The 17,874-nt window shown below is 33.1% G+C and overlaps 1 protein-coding gene across 1 annotated transcript in view; it reads left to right on the forward strand.

Moving 5' to 3' along the window:
• Positions 1–1,363: 1,363 nt before the first annotated feature.
• LOC105038444 (2-Cys peroxiredoxin BAS1, chloroplastic) overlaps positions 1,364–17,874 on the forward strand; it is a 78,012-nt gene continuing 61,501 nt past the window's right edge. Inside the window, 1 exon segment of the mRNA XM_073253773.1 lies at positions 1,364–1,635. Within this exon segment, the coding sequence (XP_073109874.1) occupies positions 1,364–1,635 (272 nt within the window).

The raw sequence follows: 17,874 nt of genomic DNA on the forward strand, positions 1-17,874 counted from the left end.
AGATCCCCTCGACTGGCAGAGCAACCACAATGGACAGGACCCTTGAAAGACCAAATCCCAATCGGCATAATAAACACAATCACTAGGGGGCATCGTAGTGAAGAACCCAGTGGAGATAAAGAAGTAGCGAAAAAGTGGAGGACTGGAGAATTAATAACTTTAATCGAGAAAAATATCCAAGGAACTCAATTCTCACATAATGATACGGTGGTTGTAAATTCAAATATTGCAAATTATAATGTATGCTGAGTTCTAATTGATAATGAAAGCTCTGTTGATGTCTTATTTTATGATGCCTTCTCAAAGATGGAGATATCTGCTGATCGATTGGGAAGGATGGACTTCTCACTTATTGAATTTATCGGAGATGCCTTCTCCGTGGAAAGGGTCATCATGCTATCTGTGAAAGCTGGCTGATTTTCCATCCAGTTCACTACTCAAGTTGACTTCCTAGTCATTCGAGCACCCTCGACTTACAATGCCATCCTTGGCCGACCAAGCCTGAATGCACTCCGTGCTGTCATCTCCACATACCATTTGAAGATGAAAATTTCAACGATGCATGAAGTTAGAGAAGTTTGTGAAGACCAAGACTTGGTGTGTCATTGCTACAATATTGCTCTTCAAGGAACTCGTCCTACCAAGTCATACTCAGTTGAAGGATTAGACACCTGCGATGAGCTGGTCGAGGAGCGGGGAGAACCAGTTGAGGATATCATTTCAATCTCCTTGACGGATGGAAACCAGGAGCACATGGTCTAGATCGGATCGAATCCAGATCAGATAATAAAAGACCAACTAGTCTTTTTTTTTACAGAAAAGTGCTGACATCTTCGCCTAGACGCTGGTGGATATAAAAAGAATCGATCTCTCGATGCTTATGCACCAGTTGAATGTGAGCCCAAATCACCATCTCTTCAAGCAAAAGAAGAGGAGTTTCACATCCAAGCGACAAAAAGTAATAGTTGAAAAGGTGGACAAGCTGTTCCAGATAGGCTTTATCAAAGAAACAACTTATCCAGAATGGATCATGAATGTGGTCATGGTAAAGAAGGTGAACAGAAAATGATGAATCTACATTGACTTCATCGATCTAAACAAGATCTGCTTGAAGGACAGCTACCCCATATCGAGGATTGGCCAGCTGGTCGATGCCACCTCGAGCTATAAACTCTTAACCTTCATAGATATCTTCTTCGATTATAACCAAATCTAGATAGTGCCTGAAGACGAGGAGAAAACATCTTTTATCACTGACCACGATCTCTTTTGTTACAGGGTCATGTTCTTTGATTTGAAAAATACAGGTGCAACTTATTAGCACCTCGTAAACAAAATCTTTAAAGATCAGATTGGATAAAACATGTCGGTGTATATGGATGACAAGCTCATCAAAAGTAAATCCGTGAGAACCCATATCGACGACCTCGGAGAAGCCTTTGCTAAGTACGAGATAAAGCTGAACTCAGCCAAGTGTGCTTTCGGAGTAATTTCTGAAAAATTTTTAGGCGTTATGGTATCCAGTCGAGGAATAGAGGTCAACTCGAAGAAGATCAAAGCTATGCAGGAGATGGCTCCCCCACAGATGATCAAGGAGGTGCAGCATCTCACAGGAAGGATCACCATTTTGAACCAGTTTGTCTCAAGATCGGTCAAATGGTGCCTGCCTTTCTTTTAAGTTTTGAAGTAACCAAAGAACTTTTAGTGGACCAAAAAGTAGTACCAAAAAGCTTTTGCAGATCTCAAAGACTATCTTGGTTTCGCTCCGTTGCTTGGTAAGCATGATCTTGATGAAAAACTATTTTTATACCTTACGATTTTGCCTGTTGCAATGAGTGCAGTGTTGGTACAAGAGTGAAGCAAAATTCAAAAATCGATCTACTACATCAGCTAAACTCTGAGGGATGCGGAGATCTGATACTCAAAGTTGAAGAAATTGGCTTACGCTCTCCTTATTATGGCTTGAAAGCTCCGACTTTATTTCTTGTTAAATGTATTTCTTAGAAGCCAATCAGATCGATAAATGAATTCTTTTTAGAATATAATTTTATACTTGATCAAATTAATTAGGATAGTTAATATCATTCATGTAGTGTATGTATCCATGAATCATTCAAAAAATTAATAAGATAATGGTACATATTTTTAAAAGTTGAGAATTTGAGGTATGTGTCATTGATGGTTAATTTTCAAATTACTTTCAATCGAAGGATCATCACGGAGACGGTGATTAATCTAGTAAGATTGATGCACATATCATTTTTCTTAGGATAAATGAGTCTTGAGCTACATACAATGTGAAGATATTGGAGTAAGAGTGCAGGTGGTTGTTAGAGAATAACAGTCTCGAGTATGACCGATACGAGAAGTCTCTTGGATGTCTATTTACTCGTCAGTGGTATTCTTGATATTATAGTGATGCGACTAGTTCTTAGACCTATGATACCTCGACTGTTCATAATGAGATTGCTGTAGTTTGACTATACTATAATTTGATCTCTTAGCCATACGAAATCTTGAGGTGTATGTTGGCTACAGTAGGTTCATTATAGGAATAGGATGTATACTTAGATGGGATCTATCAATTTTAGTAGTTAAGGAGCAGTCCTATGTAATTTATGAGATTGAGTTTGGAAGATCTTGGTCAGAAAAGAATGAACGATGAAAAAAAATTTTCATCAGATTTCACAAATGAACTCAAGTCAAATAAATCTTACATATGACAGACGATGGGATTTGATGAATTTTTCATAACCTTCATCTTATCGAAACTCACGATAGAAAAATTAAATTATACAGTAACTACACCTAGAGGTTTGTCCTTCTATTTGCTGGATTGCTACTACATGCTGCTAGATGTCACTGATGGATTATGAGATCAATAAAAAATATTTTGATGGTTAATCATTTTTGAGTGATGAGTTGAAATTGTTCCAATCGATTGAAAGAAAATTTGATGATATTTTGATGGAGATCAAAATATTTTTTACTATAAGACAGAATAGAACTTATGGGATCACATATAAAAGAGATCTTGACTGATCGGACTGTCGAATCATAATTTCAAATTATAAATCATAAGTGGTCTCAATTATCAATTTGATTAATGATTGACTTAAATGTAAAAGTTACGCAAGGGACTTGCTAAGAGTTAGTAAGTTATAGGAGGACTAAATTATAATTACTGCATATTATTTGATTTGATTATTTATTAAGATTGGATCCTAATCAAATTAAATCAGATTTAATTTGATTAGATTTAGTTTGAGTTTGACTCAAACTAGGTTTTATTAATCTAATGGGAATAGATTTAATTGATACAAGACCTAAACCTATCTAGATTAGGTTTGTCCTAATCTTTAACAATGTTTTATTTGAATTGGATCTTAGTCAAATTAAATTAGATTTAATTTAATTAGATATGGTTTTAATTTAACTTGGATTTAGTTTCATTAGGTTAATAGGATTGGACTGGATTTATGATGAAATCCAAACTAAGTTGGACTCTAAATTTGATTTGATTTTCAACCAACTTTGACCACATCCAAAAAAGAGTCTACATGAGCCCCAACGCCCCACCTATGAAACATGGGATGCCCCATAATGTTTTCACATTGCAAATAAGGAGGGCATGGGAAACTCATATGGGCTGATGATATGAAGAATTCCAAGGCTCAGGATATCCAAACCTAGCAAGTCTGCTTGAAAAGGCCTCGCTGATCCATGGTCGGCTGTAATCACTGTCACTCTATCGATAACCAATCTTTGACATTCATTCAATCAGCATTGGGAGCTGACGAGGACTCATCGATTGTCATTAGGTAACTCTCACACATGATCGTCGATATCTCCTCAGCGATCGACTCCTGTAGGCTAGGTTGATGAATCGACAGCATGCTCGAATGGCTAGCTCAACCTAATTAGGTGATGGTGGTCAGCTGATCACATCCGACTGACTAGTCCTTGGCTTATTTATACTAGTTAGCACGCCAATTCAAAATTTAACGCCAGCTAGGTGATAACTATCTTAAAACTGATAAGGTAACCACAGCCATCATATCCCAAGAATCTCGAATGATAGTTCCGCCACTACACGCAAATTATATCCTAGTCGAACGGGATCGTGCCAACCAATCTTAACTAAAGCAACTACCTCAATCCACAAAAGAAGGCCCAAAAGAGATCCTAAAAAAGGTATGCTATTACTCTATTTCTCACGCTTCTCTATCTGTTGAACGAGAGTTCTAATTTGAGTGTTGGAAGGTCCCCACCAGAGCAATCTCCTTTCAAAACTTTTTTGCAGATCACATCCCGGAAGACCCCACCTCACCATCCACTCCAACGTCCCAGTGCCTTGCAAAATCTCGCACCAACAATATCTTTACCTCTTTTCTAAATACTATTTTAGTTTTATCATTATTACTTTTATAAATAAATAAATCAATAAATAAATAAAAAATATATATATATAATATATATATATATATTGTTGGTGAACTTAAGCGATTTCATGCATGTATTTCAAAAATTTTTTGAATAAATTATAGCAGAAAGCAAATAGATTAATCATATTAATCTAATATGCATATGATCTAATCATCAAATTAACCTACTCTAGGATCTATGACATGATATATTACATATAAAATCTGAAATAATCATATGATAAAATCTACATGCATGGATGTAAGTAGTAGATCAAATCTACACCTATCTGAGTTCAGAACTCGATATCGAAATATGGGTCGATGATCATCGCTATTGAGAGATATGGTGAAAAAAATTTTTACTGATTGCTTGCAGCTACACATGCATCTGATCCCTATGAAAGTCCATTTGAAGTTTCGATCTGATAGATCTTCTCAGGAGTGCGAGCTCGTGTGAAAATCTTCTTCTTGACTGATCTGGATCTTTTTTTTTAAAAAATTTTTAAAATTTTTTTAGAGGTTGAAGATAGACTTCTGGAAGAGATGAATATCTAAAAAAATATGGAAAAGAAACTATTTTTCTTCTTATTTTTCTCTCTTTCCAAATCTCGAGGAATAAATCCTAGGGTTTTTGATCTTGCACTCACCCAAGAGAAGAGAACTCTTCTCCTCTTTTTCATGCCAAGAACCATACCCCAAAGCACCTTCACATGAAGAACTCTTCTTCTAGTATCTTACATGCACAAAAGTGAGAAATAGATCCCTTTTTATTGGCATGTAATGGTTTAGGGTGAAGAGTCCTAAGGATCTTAGACTCTACCATAAGATGTCGCACCCTCTCTCAATTTCATGCCAAAACATGCCCAAAAAAATATGAGACGTCCCTTCCCATATTTTTTCATGATAAATCAGTTCTCTATTTAATTTTTTATAAAAAATCTCCTCAAAATATTGCACACATAAGGAGAAAAAAAATAAGTTGGCGGCAAGGTCTTAGAGATAATGTTAAACATTATCTATATAGTATCCTATTTCAAATTAAATTTGAATATACCATTTAAAATCTGATCCTACCCAAATTTAGATGTGAGATAGACAAGAGAAAGGACTCTTTTGCATAAAAAAATCTCATACAAAAACTATTTCAGCATGGAGAAAGATGGCATCAAAGTGGGAGGTGCATGGGGAGGAAGAGTCCAATCCTATATAGACTCTAAGTTTCTTTATTTAAATCCAAACCAAATCATATCTAGTTTAGCCCAAATAAAATAGATAAAATTCAATCTAATTAGGTTCATAAATTTTTAATCAAATTTTAATCAAATTAAAAATTGATTGAACCAAAATCTTGATTAAATCAGAGATAATTCTTCCTTAGCGATTAGGTCATCTCATTACTTAATCGGATCAAACCTAATTGAATCTAATTCAATTAGATTTTATTTAATCCTTTTTGCTCAATCAAATTAAGCTAATCAGTAATCTAATTATTAATTAATTTTTTATTAATTTATTAATACATGATAAATAAATTTATTATAATTTTTGCATAAGGTTAACCATCAATCGAATTGATGATTAAGCCCTTGAACGATTCTCAATCATTGATCAACCATATGATCAGTCAAAAACTTCTTTGAGTGTGACCCCATATGTTTGAATCTAAGTCAGTAGTACAGAAATAGATTTCTGAACCAATCGATGTAACCATCTAGCAATGATGACTCGACGTCCAGATAGGTCAAATGATGGCGAAGAATATTCAAGAACCTACTGGCGTATGGTTACCATATAATTTATCTCTTTGACCCTAATGCTCACGGAGACTTAGAATTTAACTATCAATCCTAGATAAGTCATCCACATTATATTTTAATCTTTCAAATCCATTACATGGATGATCCGAGTTTAGATTTTGCTAAATTAAAATATATTGATATATTAATTTTTATTAATTCAGAGGGGTCAATTCCATCTTAACTCATGCACCAACTTGATAAGTACTTGATTGCACCTAAAAATCTTCCATCACTGAATTATAAACTCAGATAGTCCGACACCAAAATACAGTGAGTTGTTTGTAAGTCATCGTGGTGATCTCAGATTGGAAGGATACTTATACCCATACTCTTCATGAGCTACCTTTGACAGCAGAGTGTCCCATAGTTGGTCATGTTCAGTGATGATGTACTCCTATATCTCACCTACATGCCATACCAGTATCTCCACACCATTTGGTTACGAAGATAACCAATGCATATGGCACACAACGATCTACACTTGATATCGCTATCATTCTAATAATAACATATCGTTTGATCGCGAACCAGTTTAAGGATTACGCCATAAATCTTTCATCAAAATAATCCTAAAAATTTTATCACAATATAAGAGTTCGTTAGAAGATGTAACCTTGTGATGAAAAAAGTTTAAATAATTTTTATTATTAATCAATTCATATATATTTATAATTAGCGCAATCGTCAAATGATTGGCTTTAGGATACAATTCCCAACAACTCCCACTTGGACTAAAACCAATCAGTATAGTATCATATACCTACCTTCGATTTATCATCTCAAAACTCCTAGATATCGAGGCTTTAGTAAATGGATTGGTCAGATTCTTCTTTTCATCGATCTTCTAAAGATTGACATCACCTTAATAGATTTTTTGAATTAGGTGGTAGCGATGCAAAATACTTGATAAGCTAATTGGACTTCGGCTCCCTGACATTAGTTATGGCTTCGGTGCTGTACAACACAGTATAACCATCATCAGAGGGTGCCACTCCTAGCTTGCCAATAAACCTCTACAATCGCATAGCTTCATTGCAAGCATCGGATGCTGCAATGCATTCTGCCTCACAAATTAAATTTGCTATATTGTTCTGCTTGAAATTTTTCCAGTAGATTACTCCATTATTTAGGGTAAGAATGAATTTTGATACATTCTTTCTATTATTATATCTAACTAAAAATCAAAATCATACTCTACAAGTTTTAAGTCAGATTCTTTATAACCGAATCACCAGTCCTTAGTATTTCTCAAATACCTAAGGATGATCTTCTAGTGATTCTCATCTGGATCTTGCAGGTATCCACTCACGATCCTAGTGAGTATACCATATCCCGTCTCATACATAATATACATGATAGAACAAATTTTACTCATAAACATCCTATGTCTGCAGGACTGAAAAAACTCAAGCAACCTCTTAGATCTATCTCTATAGATCTTCATCCATAGGATGAGAGATGCTTTTTCAAAGTTTTTTATAGAGAACAATGATCATAATGAAACTTTTATTTCTTATAATGTAAGGAATGTCATTCTCGATTAAGAGAATTTTATTCATATATAAAATAAAAGATACACTCATAGAACTATTAATCCATTTGTATTTGCAGGATTCTTCTTCGTTCTCAATGAAGCTATGCATTTTGATTACTTATCAAAATACATGTTCCAACTCTGAAATATTTAGCATTGCCACAGGAGAAAATATCTCGCTATGGTCAATACCATAATATTGACAATATCTTTAGGCAACCAGATAGACTTTGTAGGTCTCCACCTTCTCGTCTGTGCTCTCTGATCCTATTGAAGATCCACTTGCATCCTATGGGCTTTATCCTTTCGAGTGGATCAATAAGTGTCCATACACCGTTGACTATTATGAACTTCATTTTGAATTCTATGACTCCAAGCCATTAATCAGAGTCGAACCTCTGCATGGCATCCATGTAGGTGATCAAATCCTTATTGTTCTCATCGAGTTCAACAGGATCACATCCTGAAACTAGAAATCAAAGTATCTATCCGATGGATGCGGTACTCTTTTGGATCTCCTCAATGGTGCCTTTACAATGGATTTTAGGTTTGATCTAATCAAATCTGGTTCTATGAGTTCACTAAATTATGTCGGTTCTTTTACCTGTCAAATTTTATAAGTTCCACATTAGAGGCATTAGTTTCTTCACCAAGGTACTCTTTTTTTAAAAAAAAATATCGAACAACTCTTGTTCTTTAGCATGGTAGAAATTATATCCCTTAGATCTATGGGGTTATCCTATAAAATAACACATATAGGATTGAGATCCAAGCTATTCGGTCTGTAAATGCTTGACATAAAATAAATACTCCCAAATCCTAAAGTAAGAAAGTATCGGCTTATGCCTAATTCATATCTCATATGGAGTCTTTACAACTGATTAATTCGAAATCTAGTTCAGAACATAACAAACAATCTTAAGAGCATAACCTTAAAAGGAGACTGACAGACTTACAAATCTCATCATGGATTGAACTATGTCTAACAAAGTTGATTCAATAAGAGAGAATCCTATCCTCTTCTAGATATGTCAAAAACTCACCGAAAAGGCATTCTTCTCCTTAGTTTAATCGAAGAGTTTCATGCTCTTTTCAGTTTATTTTTCTATCTTATTTTAGAATTGTTTAAATATTTCAAATAATCTAAATTTATGATAAACATATTCGTAGATCGAACACATTAATATATATTAGACTCAGAATATCATTGGCTTATTCATCTTTTTTAGTAAAAGATGATTCGATTATCTTACTAAAGAGATATGATTGATAGGTTGACAATGATTCACAATCATTGACTTCGAGAATTATCTCCTGTTGATCCTATTCTTGTTTATATGATCAAGCTTAAATTATCAAAGGTAGGCTTCCATGTCATTATCTATTCTAAGGAGTTTGTTAGTTGTGTATAGTATACTAACAGGTTGTGTAAATATTATTTTTTAATTATCCACATGATTTTGACATCATTCATAATGATAAAATAAAATCATTAGACAATAGTGACAATCACTAAAATGACATTGTCAGAATTAAAAATAGGCTCAATGATTCCTAAAATCTGGATTGGAACATAACTTTCATCTCCAACATTTAGGAACCTCTTGCTGTTTTCAATTTTTCTACTATCTTGAAGTCGCTGTAATAATTTGCATAGATTTTTGATATTCAATATTCAGATAGTAGTGTCATAGATAGAAAAATCATAAGATATTATCATATAAGTATCTTATCTAGTAATCTTTGCTAATTTCTTTTCTTTAGCCTATTCGAATCAAGAAACTCTGTCAGACTATGCTAATCTTAGATTTTTTTGTCAGTTCGGACTCATTAGCTCAAGCACGACTCTTTTGTACCTTTTTTTTCTTTTTTTTCTCAAAGATTATTGCCTACTGAAGATACATCTTCAGAGGTGTAAAAAAACTCCTTCAATATTTGAAAGATTTCCTTCCACTGAGTATCATCGAATTTATAACTAAATTCGTGTTCTTTACTACTCTCAAAAAAATATCACACGGTGATATGATCATTTGGCTACTTCTGATAAGTACCTTTAATCGCATCATGTGTGTTAGATGAGGAAACATCAGGTACTGGATCTATAATCATATTTAGGATCCATTCATGCTCTAGAACTATTTGCAACTTTCGATCCATCTTTCGAAGTTGGGTCCTATAAATAGTTACTGTCAAATAGTGAATGGAGCAACGGATATCTAGCCATAACTGAAAAAAAAATACAAGACCTCAATGTTTATGAATTGATTAAGCTTAAAGACTAGAACTTTAATCTAAAAATATTTTATACGAATTGGTAGCTTCTATCTTTAATTCGAAGAATTACTTTAATCCCTTAACGGGTACTAAAAACCACACATATTGCATACAGGCCCGAGGATGGCTCAATCAACCCATATGCACCTATGGGTAGGTTCTCAATCAATTATTTTTCAAATAATTTTTAGTAGTTAATTTAGCTCCAGATTTCATTTCAGTAGGTGATGGGCCTCCACTGAAAGTTTTGATTAGATCAAACCATTAACATAAACCTACTCAGTGATTCTAACTAATGAATGATCAGACTCGAAGATGGCTCTATCAATCTAACCATCATCAGATAGTACAATAGAGTCATCATATGATGAATGATAATTCTATCATTCAGAGAGAACATCAGACGGATGACGCCTGCAATATCAATCAGAAATAATAGATCCATTATCATTCACCTTAATGGGAGGCTATGATCCAGTTATCTCCATAACTAGCTTATTTTATAGATTTAATAATTTAAAAAATTTAATTAATTTAAGAAAGAGAGAAGAAAAGATCAATCAGTAGACCACAGTCCTTCTAATGACTTTACCAAGTCACTTAATCGGATTAGGATCATGCTGATCGAACTGACATCTAGATCAGTCACACTGATCAACCTTAATGGCATGGGTCAACTCGAATCACTTAGTGGTCTAATCAAGACATAATCTACCAAATTGATCAGATAAGTGAGATCGATGGGAGGGTCTGCTAAGCTTGCCTTAAACACCATCGAAATGGTTAGATAAACCTCTCCCAATTTAAAACTACTGGTCGAAATGCCAAACTTATCTTAGACACTAATTGGTTAACTAATTTCGATTTAACCAATCTAATGATTCGGGTTCAATCACTGAGCCACAATTAAGATCCATTTGATCTAATCAAAGACATAAACTTAACTATCTATAACTATTGTATTGGTTCTAAAGAATTTCTGATTTAATTTAATTCAATATTTGGTTAGATTTAATCAATTTCTTTATATAGTCTATTAACTCTTTGATTCTAACTTTAGGTCTAATCCAATTAAGAGGATCTGATTTGAGCTAACCTATGCCTCCAAATTTTATGCGAATGTCATTAGATCTTTAATTCACAATTCTAGATCTAATTAATTCTTCACTTAATTCTCAATTAAGTTTAACATCAATATGAATTTAGATTTAGATTTAAAATAATTTTAATTTTTTATTTTATAAAAAATTATAATAAATTTTATGCAAAAATTTTTTATTCTCAAATTGGATCAACTCAATCAACATTGAGCCGACTCAATCAACTCAGTTCAAAATTGGATCAGCTCAGTAATTGTGCGAGCATATTTCAAATCTAAAAAATATATAATTTTAAAATAAAATCAATCATAAATATCTTTTTAAATCATATCTAAACTTGTTATGATTGGAGATTTTATTTTTTCATGATTAAAATAATTTTAATCATATAGATTAGATGTTTTATTTTTCATACAACTTTATATCACCTACAATAAATCTAGGATTTCAAGATCTAAGATTTTGTAGAAAAATAAATTCTTCCTTTCGTATTCTTCTTCATAGAATCTAATCACATGACACCTCTATACATCATAAGAGTACCCCATCGAATGGAAAGAGAGAGCCTTTAAATCCTTCTTGCTTCTATGATCGGATAGTCTGGTGATCAATCCAATCCAAATACTTGCTAATCGGATCATCTAATCTAATCACATATCATATATGTTTGAATTTAGATCTAATCTAAATTATATTAGATCTAATCACTATCTTAGATCATATCTAAATTAGATCATACACATCACATGCAACATAAAAAATCAGATTTTATTAAAAATCAGTACAAAATATATAGGACAACCTTTTCACTGTAAGAGATAAACCTTACAGTAGGATAACTTTATATTAGTTTGTACAATCAATTATTAATTAAATTCAAATCTAAAATATCATATATTAAATTAAAATAAAATTAAATTTCAAATTTAATATGCACATATAACATGTCATAACGAATCTGGCTCTGGTACCACTGTTGGTGAACTAAGGTGATTTTATGCATGTATTTCAAAATTTTTTTGAATAAATTATAGTGAAAAGTAAATAGATTAATCATATTAATCTAATATAAATATGATTTAATCATTAAATCAATCTACTCTAGGATCTATGATATGATATGTTGCATATAAAATCTGAAATAATCACATGACAAAATCTGCATGCATAGATGTAAGCAGTAAATCAAATCTACACCTATCTGAGTTCAGAACTCGATATTTGCGTATGGATCGATGATCATCGCTACTGAGAGATATAGTGAAGAAGATCTTTACTGGTTTCTCACACCTGTACATGCGTCTGACCTCTACAGAAAGTCTATTCAAAGCTCCGATCTGATCGATCTTTTGGGGAGTGCGAGCTCGTGCGAAGACCTTCTTCTTGGCTGATCTGGATCTTTTTTTCAAATCTCTAAAATTTTTTTAGAAATTGAAGATAGACTTCTAGAGGAGATGAAGATCTAAAAAAAATATGGAGAAGAAACTATTTTTTTTCTTATTTTTCTTTCTTCCCAAACCCCGAGGAATAAATCCTAGGGTTTTTGATCTTGCGCTCACCCAAGAGAAGAGAACTCTTCTCCTCTTTTTCATGCCAAGAACCATACCCCAAAGCACCTTCATGTGAAGAACTCTTCTTCTGGTATCTTACATGCACAAAAGTAAGAAATAGATCTCTTTTTATTGTCATGTAATGGTTTAGGGTGAAGAGTCCTAAGGATCTTGGACTCTACCATAAGATATCGCACCCTCTCTCAATTTCACACCAAAACATATCTAAAAAAATATAGGACATCCCTTTCCATATTTTTTTATAGTAAATCAGTTTTTTAACTAATTTTTTATAAAAAATCTCCTCAAAATATCACACACATAAGGAGAAAAAAAAAATTGGCGGCAAGGTCTTAGAGATAATGTCAAACATTATCTATATGGTATCCTATTTCAAATCAAATTTGAACATACCATTTAAAACCTGATCCTACCCAAATTTGGATGTGATATAGAGAAGAGAAATAACTTTTTAGTGTAAAAAAATCTCATGCAAAAACTATTTCAGGATGGAGAAAAATAGCATCAAAGTGGGAGGTGCATGGGGAGGAAGAGTCCAATCTTATATGGACTCTTGGTTTCCTTATTTGAATTGAAGCCAAATCATATCTGGTTTAGCCTAAATAAAATAGATAAAATTTAAACTAATTAGGTTCATAAATTTTTAATCAAATTTTAATCAAATTTTTAATCAAATTTTAATCAAATCAGGAATAATTCTCCTTTAGCGATTTGGTTATCTCATAGCCTAATCGGGTCAAACCTAATTGAATCTAATTCAATTAAATTTTATTTAATCTTTTTTTTAATCAAATTGAGCTAATCAGTAATCTAATTACTAATTAATCTTCTATTAATTTACTAACACTTGATGAATAAATTTATTATAATTTTTGTATAAGGTTAACCATTAATCGAATTGACGATTAAGCCCTTAAATGATTCTCAATCATTGATCAATCATTTGATCAGTCAAAAATTTTTTTTGAATATGATCCCATAGGTTCGAACCTATGTCGATAGCATAGAAATAGATTTCTAAACCAATCATTGTAATCATCTAGTAATGGTGACCTGACGTCCGGATAGATCGAATAATGACGAAGCAATATTCAAGAACCTACTAGCGTATGGTTATCGTATAATTCATCCCTTTAATCCAAATACTCAAGGAGACTTAAGATTTAACTGTCAATCTTAGATAAATAATCCATATTGTATTCTAATCTTTCAAATCCATCACATGGATTACTTGAGCTCAGATTTTGCTAAATTAAAATATATTAATACATTAACTCCTACTAATTCAGAGAGGTCAATTCCATCTTGACTTATGCACCAACTTGATAAGTACTTAACTGCACCCAGAAATCTTTCATCATTGAATTATAAACTCAGATAGTCTGATACTAAAGTACAGTGAGTTGCTTGCAATCACCATGGTGATCTCAAGTCGGAGGGATACTTATACCCATACTCTTCGTGAGCTATCCTTGACAGTAAAGTACTCTACAGTTGGTCATGTTCAGTAATGATATACTCCTACATCTCACTTGCATGCCATATCAGTGTCTCTACACCATTTGGTTACGAGGACAACCAATGCATATGGCATACAACGACCTACACTTGATATCGCTATCGTCCTAATAATAGTGTATCGTTTGATCACGAACAAGTTTAAAAATTATGCGATAAATCCTCTTTTATCGATTAAAGTAATCCTAAGGACTTCATCACAACATAGTTCATTAGAAGATGTAACCTTGTGATGAAAAAAGATCAAATAATTTTTATTATTGATCAATTTATATACATTTATAATTAGCATAATCGTCAAACGATTGACTTTAGAATACAATTCCTAACATATATAAGATATTGATGACAATGTGGATATGTATATAGATAATTTGATATGCAATTAGCTTTATCCCACATTAAAAGTGATCATAAAATGCCATTAACTCTAATAATTACTTCTCACAAAGCTTGAGATAAAACTTATGTGCCTAGCTCAAAATATTGATATAACTATAAACTTACTTCAACATGTTATTGCACGCATGATAAGATTGCTAATGCCTATAGGTACTGCTCAAATCAAGTATAAGATTTCATTGTGCCCCTTAAAACTATATGTTGAAGATTTTGATAAAATTTTGATGAAATTTTGATAGCATCTTCTTTGTAAATAAGACAACCAAAACCACAGCAACATGCCTATCATGAAACATCTATATTTTTTTTTCTCAAACTCCAATAGATCTATTCAGCATTCATAAGATATACAAACTGGCAATCAAACTCCTCAGTCAGGTAGCAGATATAGGAGAATATGAATTATATACAATAAAGCTAGTTAATTACATAAACTAGTGTATTCAAACAAAATTACTAAACTAAACTATGATAATGCAACCCATGTACCACAAAGCTGTGGTGCCCCCTTGGTTGCTTTAACCTTCTTTGAAAGGTTGTCGAAGATTGTTTGGAGTCTCTATGAATCACTTGCGATGCACTCTCTCCTTCATCAATAATAGCATCTACCACATCAATGTGGATGCGAGCTAAACTTCACCCTTGCCCTCGACCTCTATGCATAGATTGGCTATCCTCTGCCACAGTAAAACCAGCATTTGGCTCTAGATCATCATGATGCTCATGTATATGCGACAATATGTGATCCGATGCCATCGATGAAGATGCCAAAGATGGAACAAACTAGTCTGATAATAGAGTAGTGTGTTGAAAATTATATTTCAAAATCAATCATCAGTCTGTTGACGGTTGAGCTCATTGATGTAAATATATATAAATTTTTATTAACAAAAATTATTTGATATCTTTTATTACATCACAAGTTATATATCTTCTTTTATAAACTCCTATGTTATGATGAAGTTCTTAGGACTATTTAGAATCAATAAAAGAGAATTTATCATTTAGTTCTTAAATATATTCATGATCAAACGATATGCTATTACTAGAACGATAGCTATATTAAGTGTAGGTCATCGTATGCCATATACGTTGATTGTCCTCTTAACCAAAGAGTATGAAATATTGGTATGGCATGCAGATAAGATGTAAGAGTACATCTCACTAAACGTGATTAATTTTGGAGTACTCTACTGTCAAGAATTACTCTGAAGGAATATGGGTATAAGTATCTCTCTGACCTGAGATCACCACGGTGACTTGCAAGTAATTCACTGTGCTTTGATACTGAACTATCTGAATTTTTAATTTAATGATGAAAAATTTTTGGATACAGCCAAATATTTATGGTAGTCAGTGTATGAGTCAAGATGTGATTGATCCTTTCGAATAAGTAAGAGTTAATGCATCACTATATTTTAATTCAGTAAAATCTTGATCAGGATAATCCATGTGACAGATTTGAAAAGATTGAAATACAAAGTGGTTGACTATTTTAGGATTGACAGTTAAATCCTAGATCACCTTGAGCATTAGGGTCAAAGGAATGAATTATACAGTAACCATATGCTAGTAGATTCTGATTGTTGCTTTGCATATATTTGATCTATCCGGACATCGGATCCCATTGCTAGATGATTACTTCGATTAGTACAGAAATTATTTCTGTGCTACTAGCTTAAGTTTGAACTTATAAGGTCACACTATAAGAAGTACCTCTCCGATTATATGACTGATCGATGATTGAGAATCGTTCGAGGGTAAAATTATCAATATAATTGATGATTAATCCTAGTAATAGTTGCAATAAATTGATTCAATGAGAGTCAGTGATATTCAAAAAAAATTTATCAATAATTAGATTACTGATTAATTCAATTTGATTGAGTATTAAAGTCTGAACTAAGTCTAATTGAATTGGATTCAGTTAGGTCAAACCCGATTAGGTTATGGGATGACCTAATCGCTAAGAGAAAATTAATCCTGATTTGATCAGAACTATGGCTCAGTTAATTCTTTGATTTGATTAGGATTAATTGAGGCTATAAGGGCCTAATTAGATCAGATTCATCATATTCATTTGGGTTTGATCTAATTTGGATTGGGTTAAACCTAATTGGATAAGTTCAAGAGTCCAATAAAATTGAACTACCTTCCTTGCGTCACTCTCATCTCCTCATGCCAATTCTCATTGCACAAATTTAGTTTGTGCATGAGAAAACTAGCAGCAAGCACTCCTCTTGTCACCTACTTAGGATAGGAGTGAGTTTGTAAGGGTTTGAATTCAAATGGGAGTTTGAATTTGAATTAAACTACTCATCCTTATCTAATCCTTGCCGACGCCTTGTGAAGCGCTTGGCTTGTGCGACAAAAAGAAATGAATTCCATTTTTTCTCCATGCTAAAAGCTTTTGTTCAGCCCTTTTTCATCTGGTGATGGATGGGGATAAGAGGCATTAGAGTTTGAATTTGAAAAGAAGTTTGAATTTAAATTTGAATGGGCTCTTATCTCATTCCTATCTCTTGTATTCGGCAGCCATAAAAACCTTTGTATTTTGTGCACCAAAGAGAGCTGCTACTCTACCGTGAGATACCAGAAATGAGAGGGGCTGAAACTTAGTTTGGGATCATGAAGATTTGGGGTGGGTTGCCATTGATTTAGCATGTGATTAGAAGAGAACCGTCTCTTCTTTGATGAGTGTTCTAGCCCTAAGCATTAGGATTTTTGAGAGAGAGAGAGAGTTAAGATCAGAGAAAAATTATTTTCTCTAATTTTCTTCCAATGTCCAGCAACCTCTATTGATCTATCTTCAACCTTGAAAGGATCCGTAGTGATTCTAGAAGAAGATCAAATTAGATCAGCCATCAGGAGCGATCTTCGCACGATCTAGCAGTCTCGAAAGATCAGATCGGTACGAGGGCTTCATGTGGATAATTTGTAGAGATCAAACATCCTGTGTGGCTGCGAGTGACCAGCAGACTCTCTGTTCTATGTATTTCAGTAGTGGAGATCATCGATCCATACAAAGATAATAAATTTTGAACTCATTAGATCAGACTAGATCGGATCCAACGGTTGGTCTGATCTAAAGCATCGATGTGATTGATGCAAGTTTTGATTAATTTTAAATTTTAAATATATATTAATCATGTTCTAAATTTTAGATAGATAGTCTAGATTAGATCTCATGCATGTTAGTTAGATTAAATAGTTTAATCTAATGCTTTCATTATCAAAAATTTTAAAAAT

The sequence above is a fragment of the Elaeis guineensis genome, chromosome 1 (assembly GCF_000442705.2).
Source record: "Elaeis guineensis isolate ETL-2024a chromosome 1, EG11, whole genome shotgun sequence".
In the NCBI taxonomy this organism is placed as follows: domain Eukaryota; kingdom Viridiplantae; phylum Streptophyta; class Magnoliopsida; order Arecales; family Arecaceae; genus Elaeis; species Elaeis guineensis.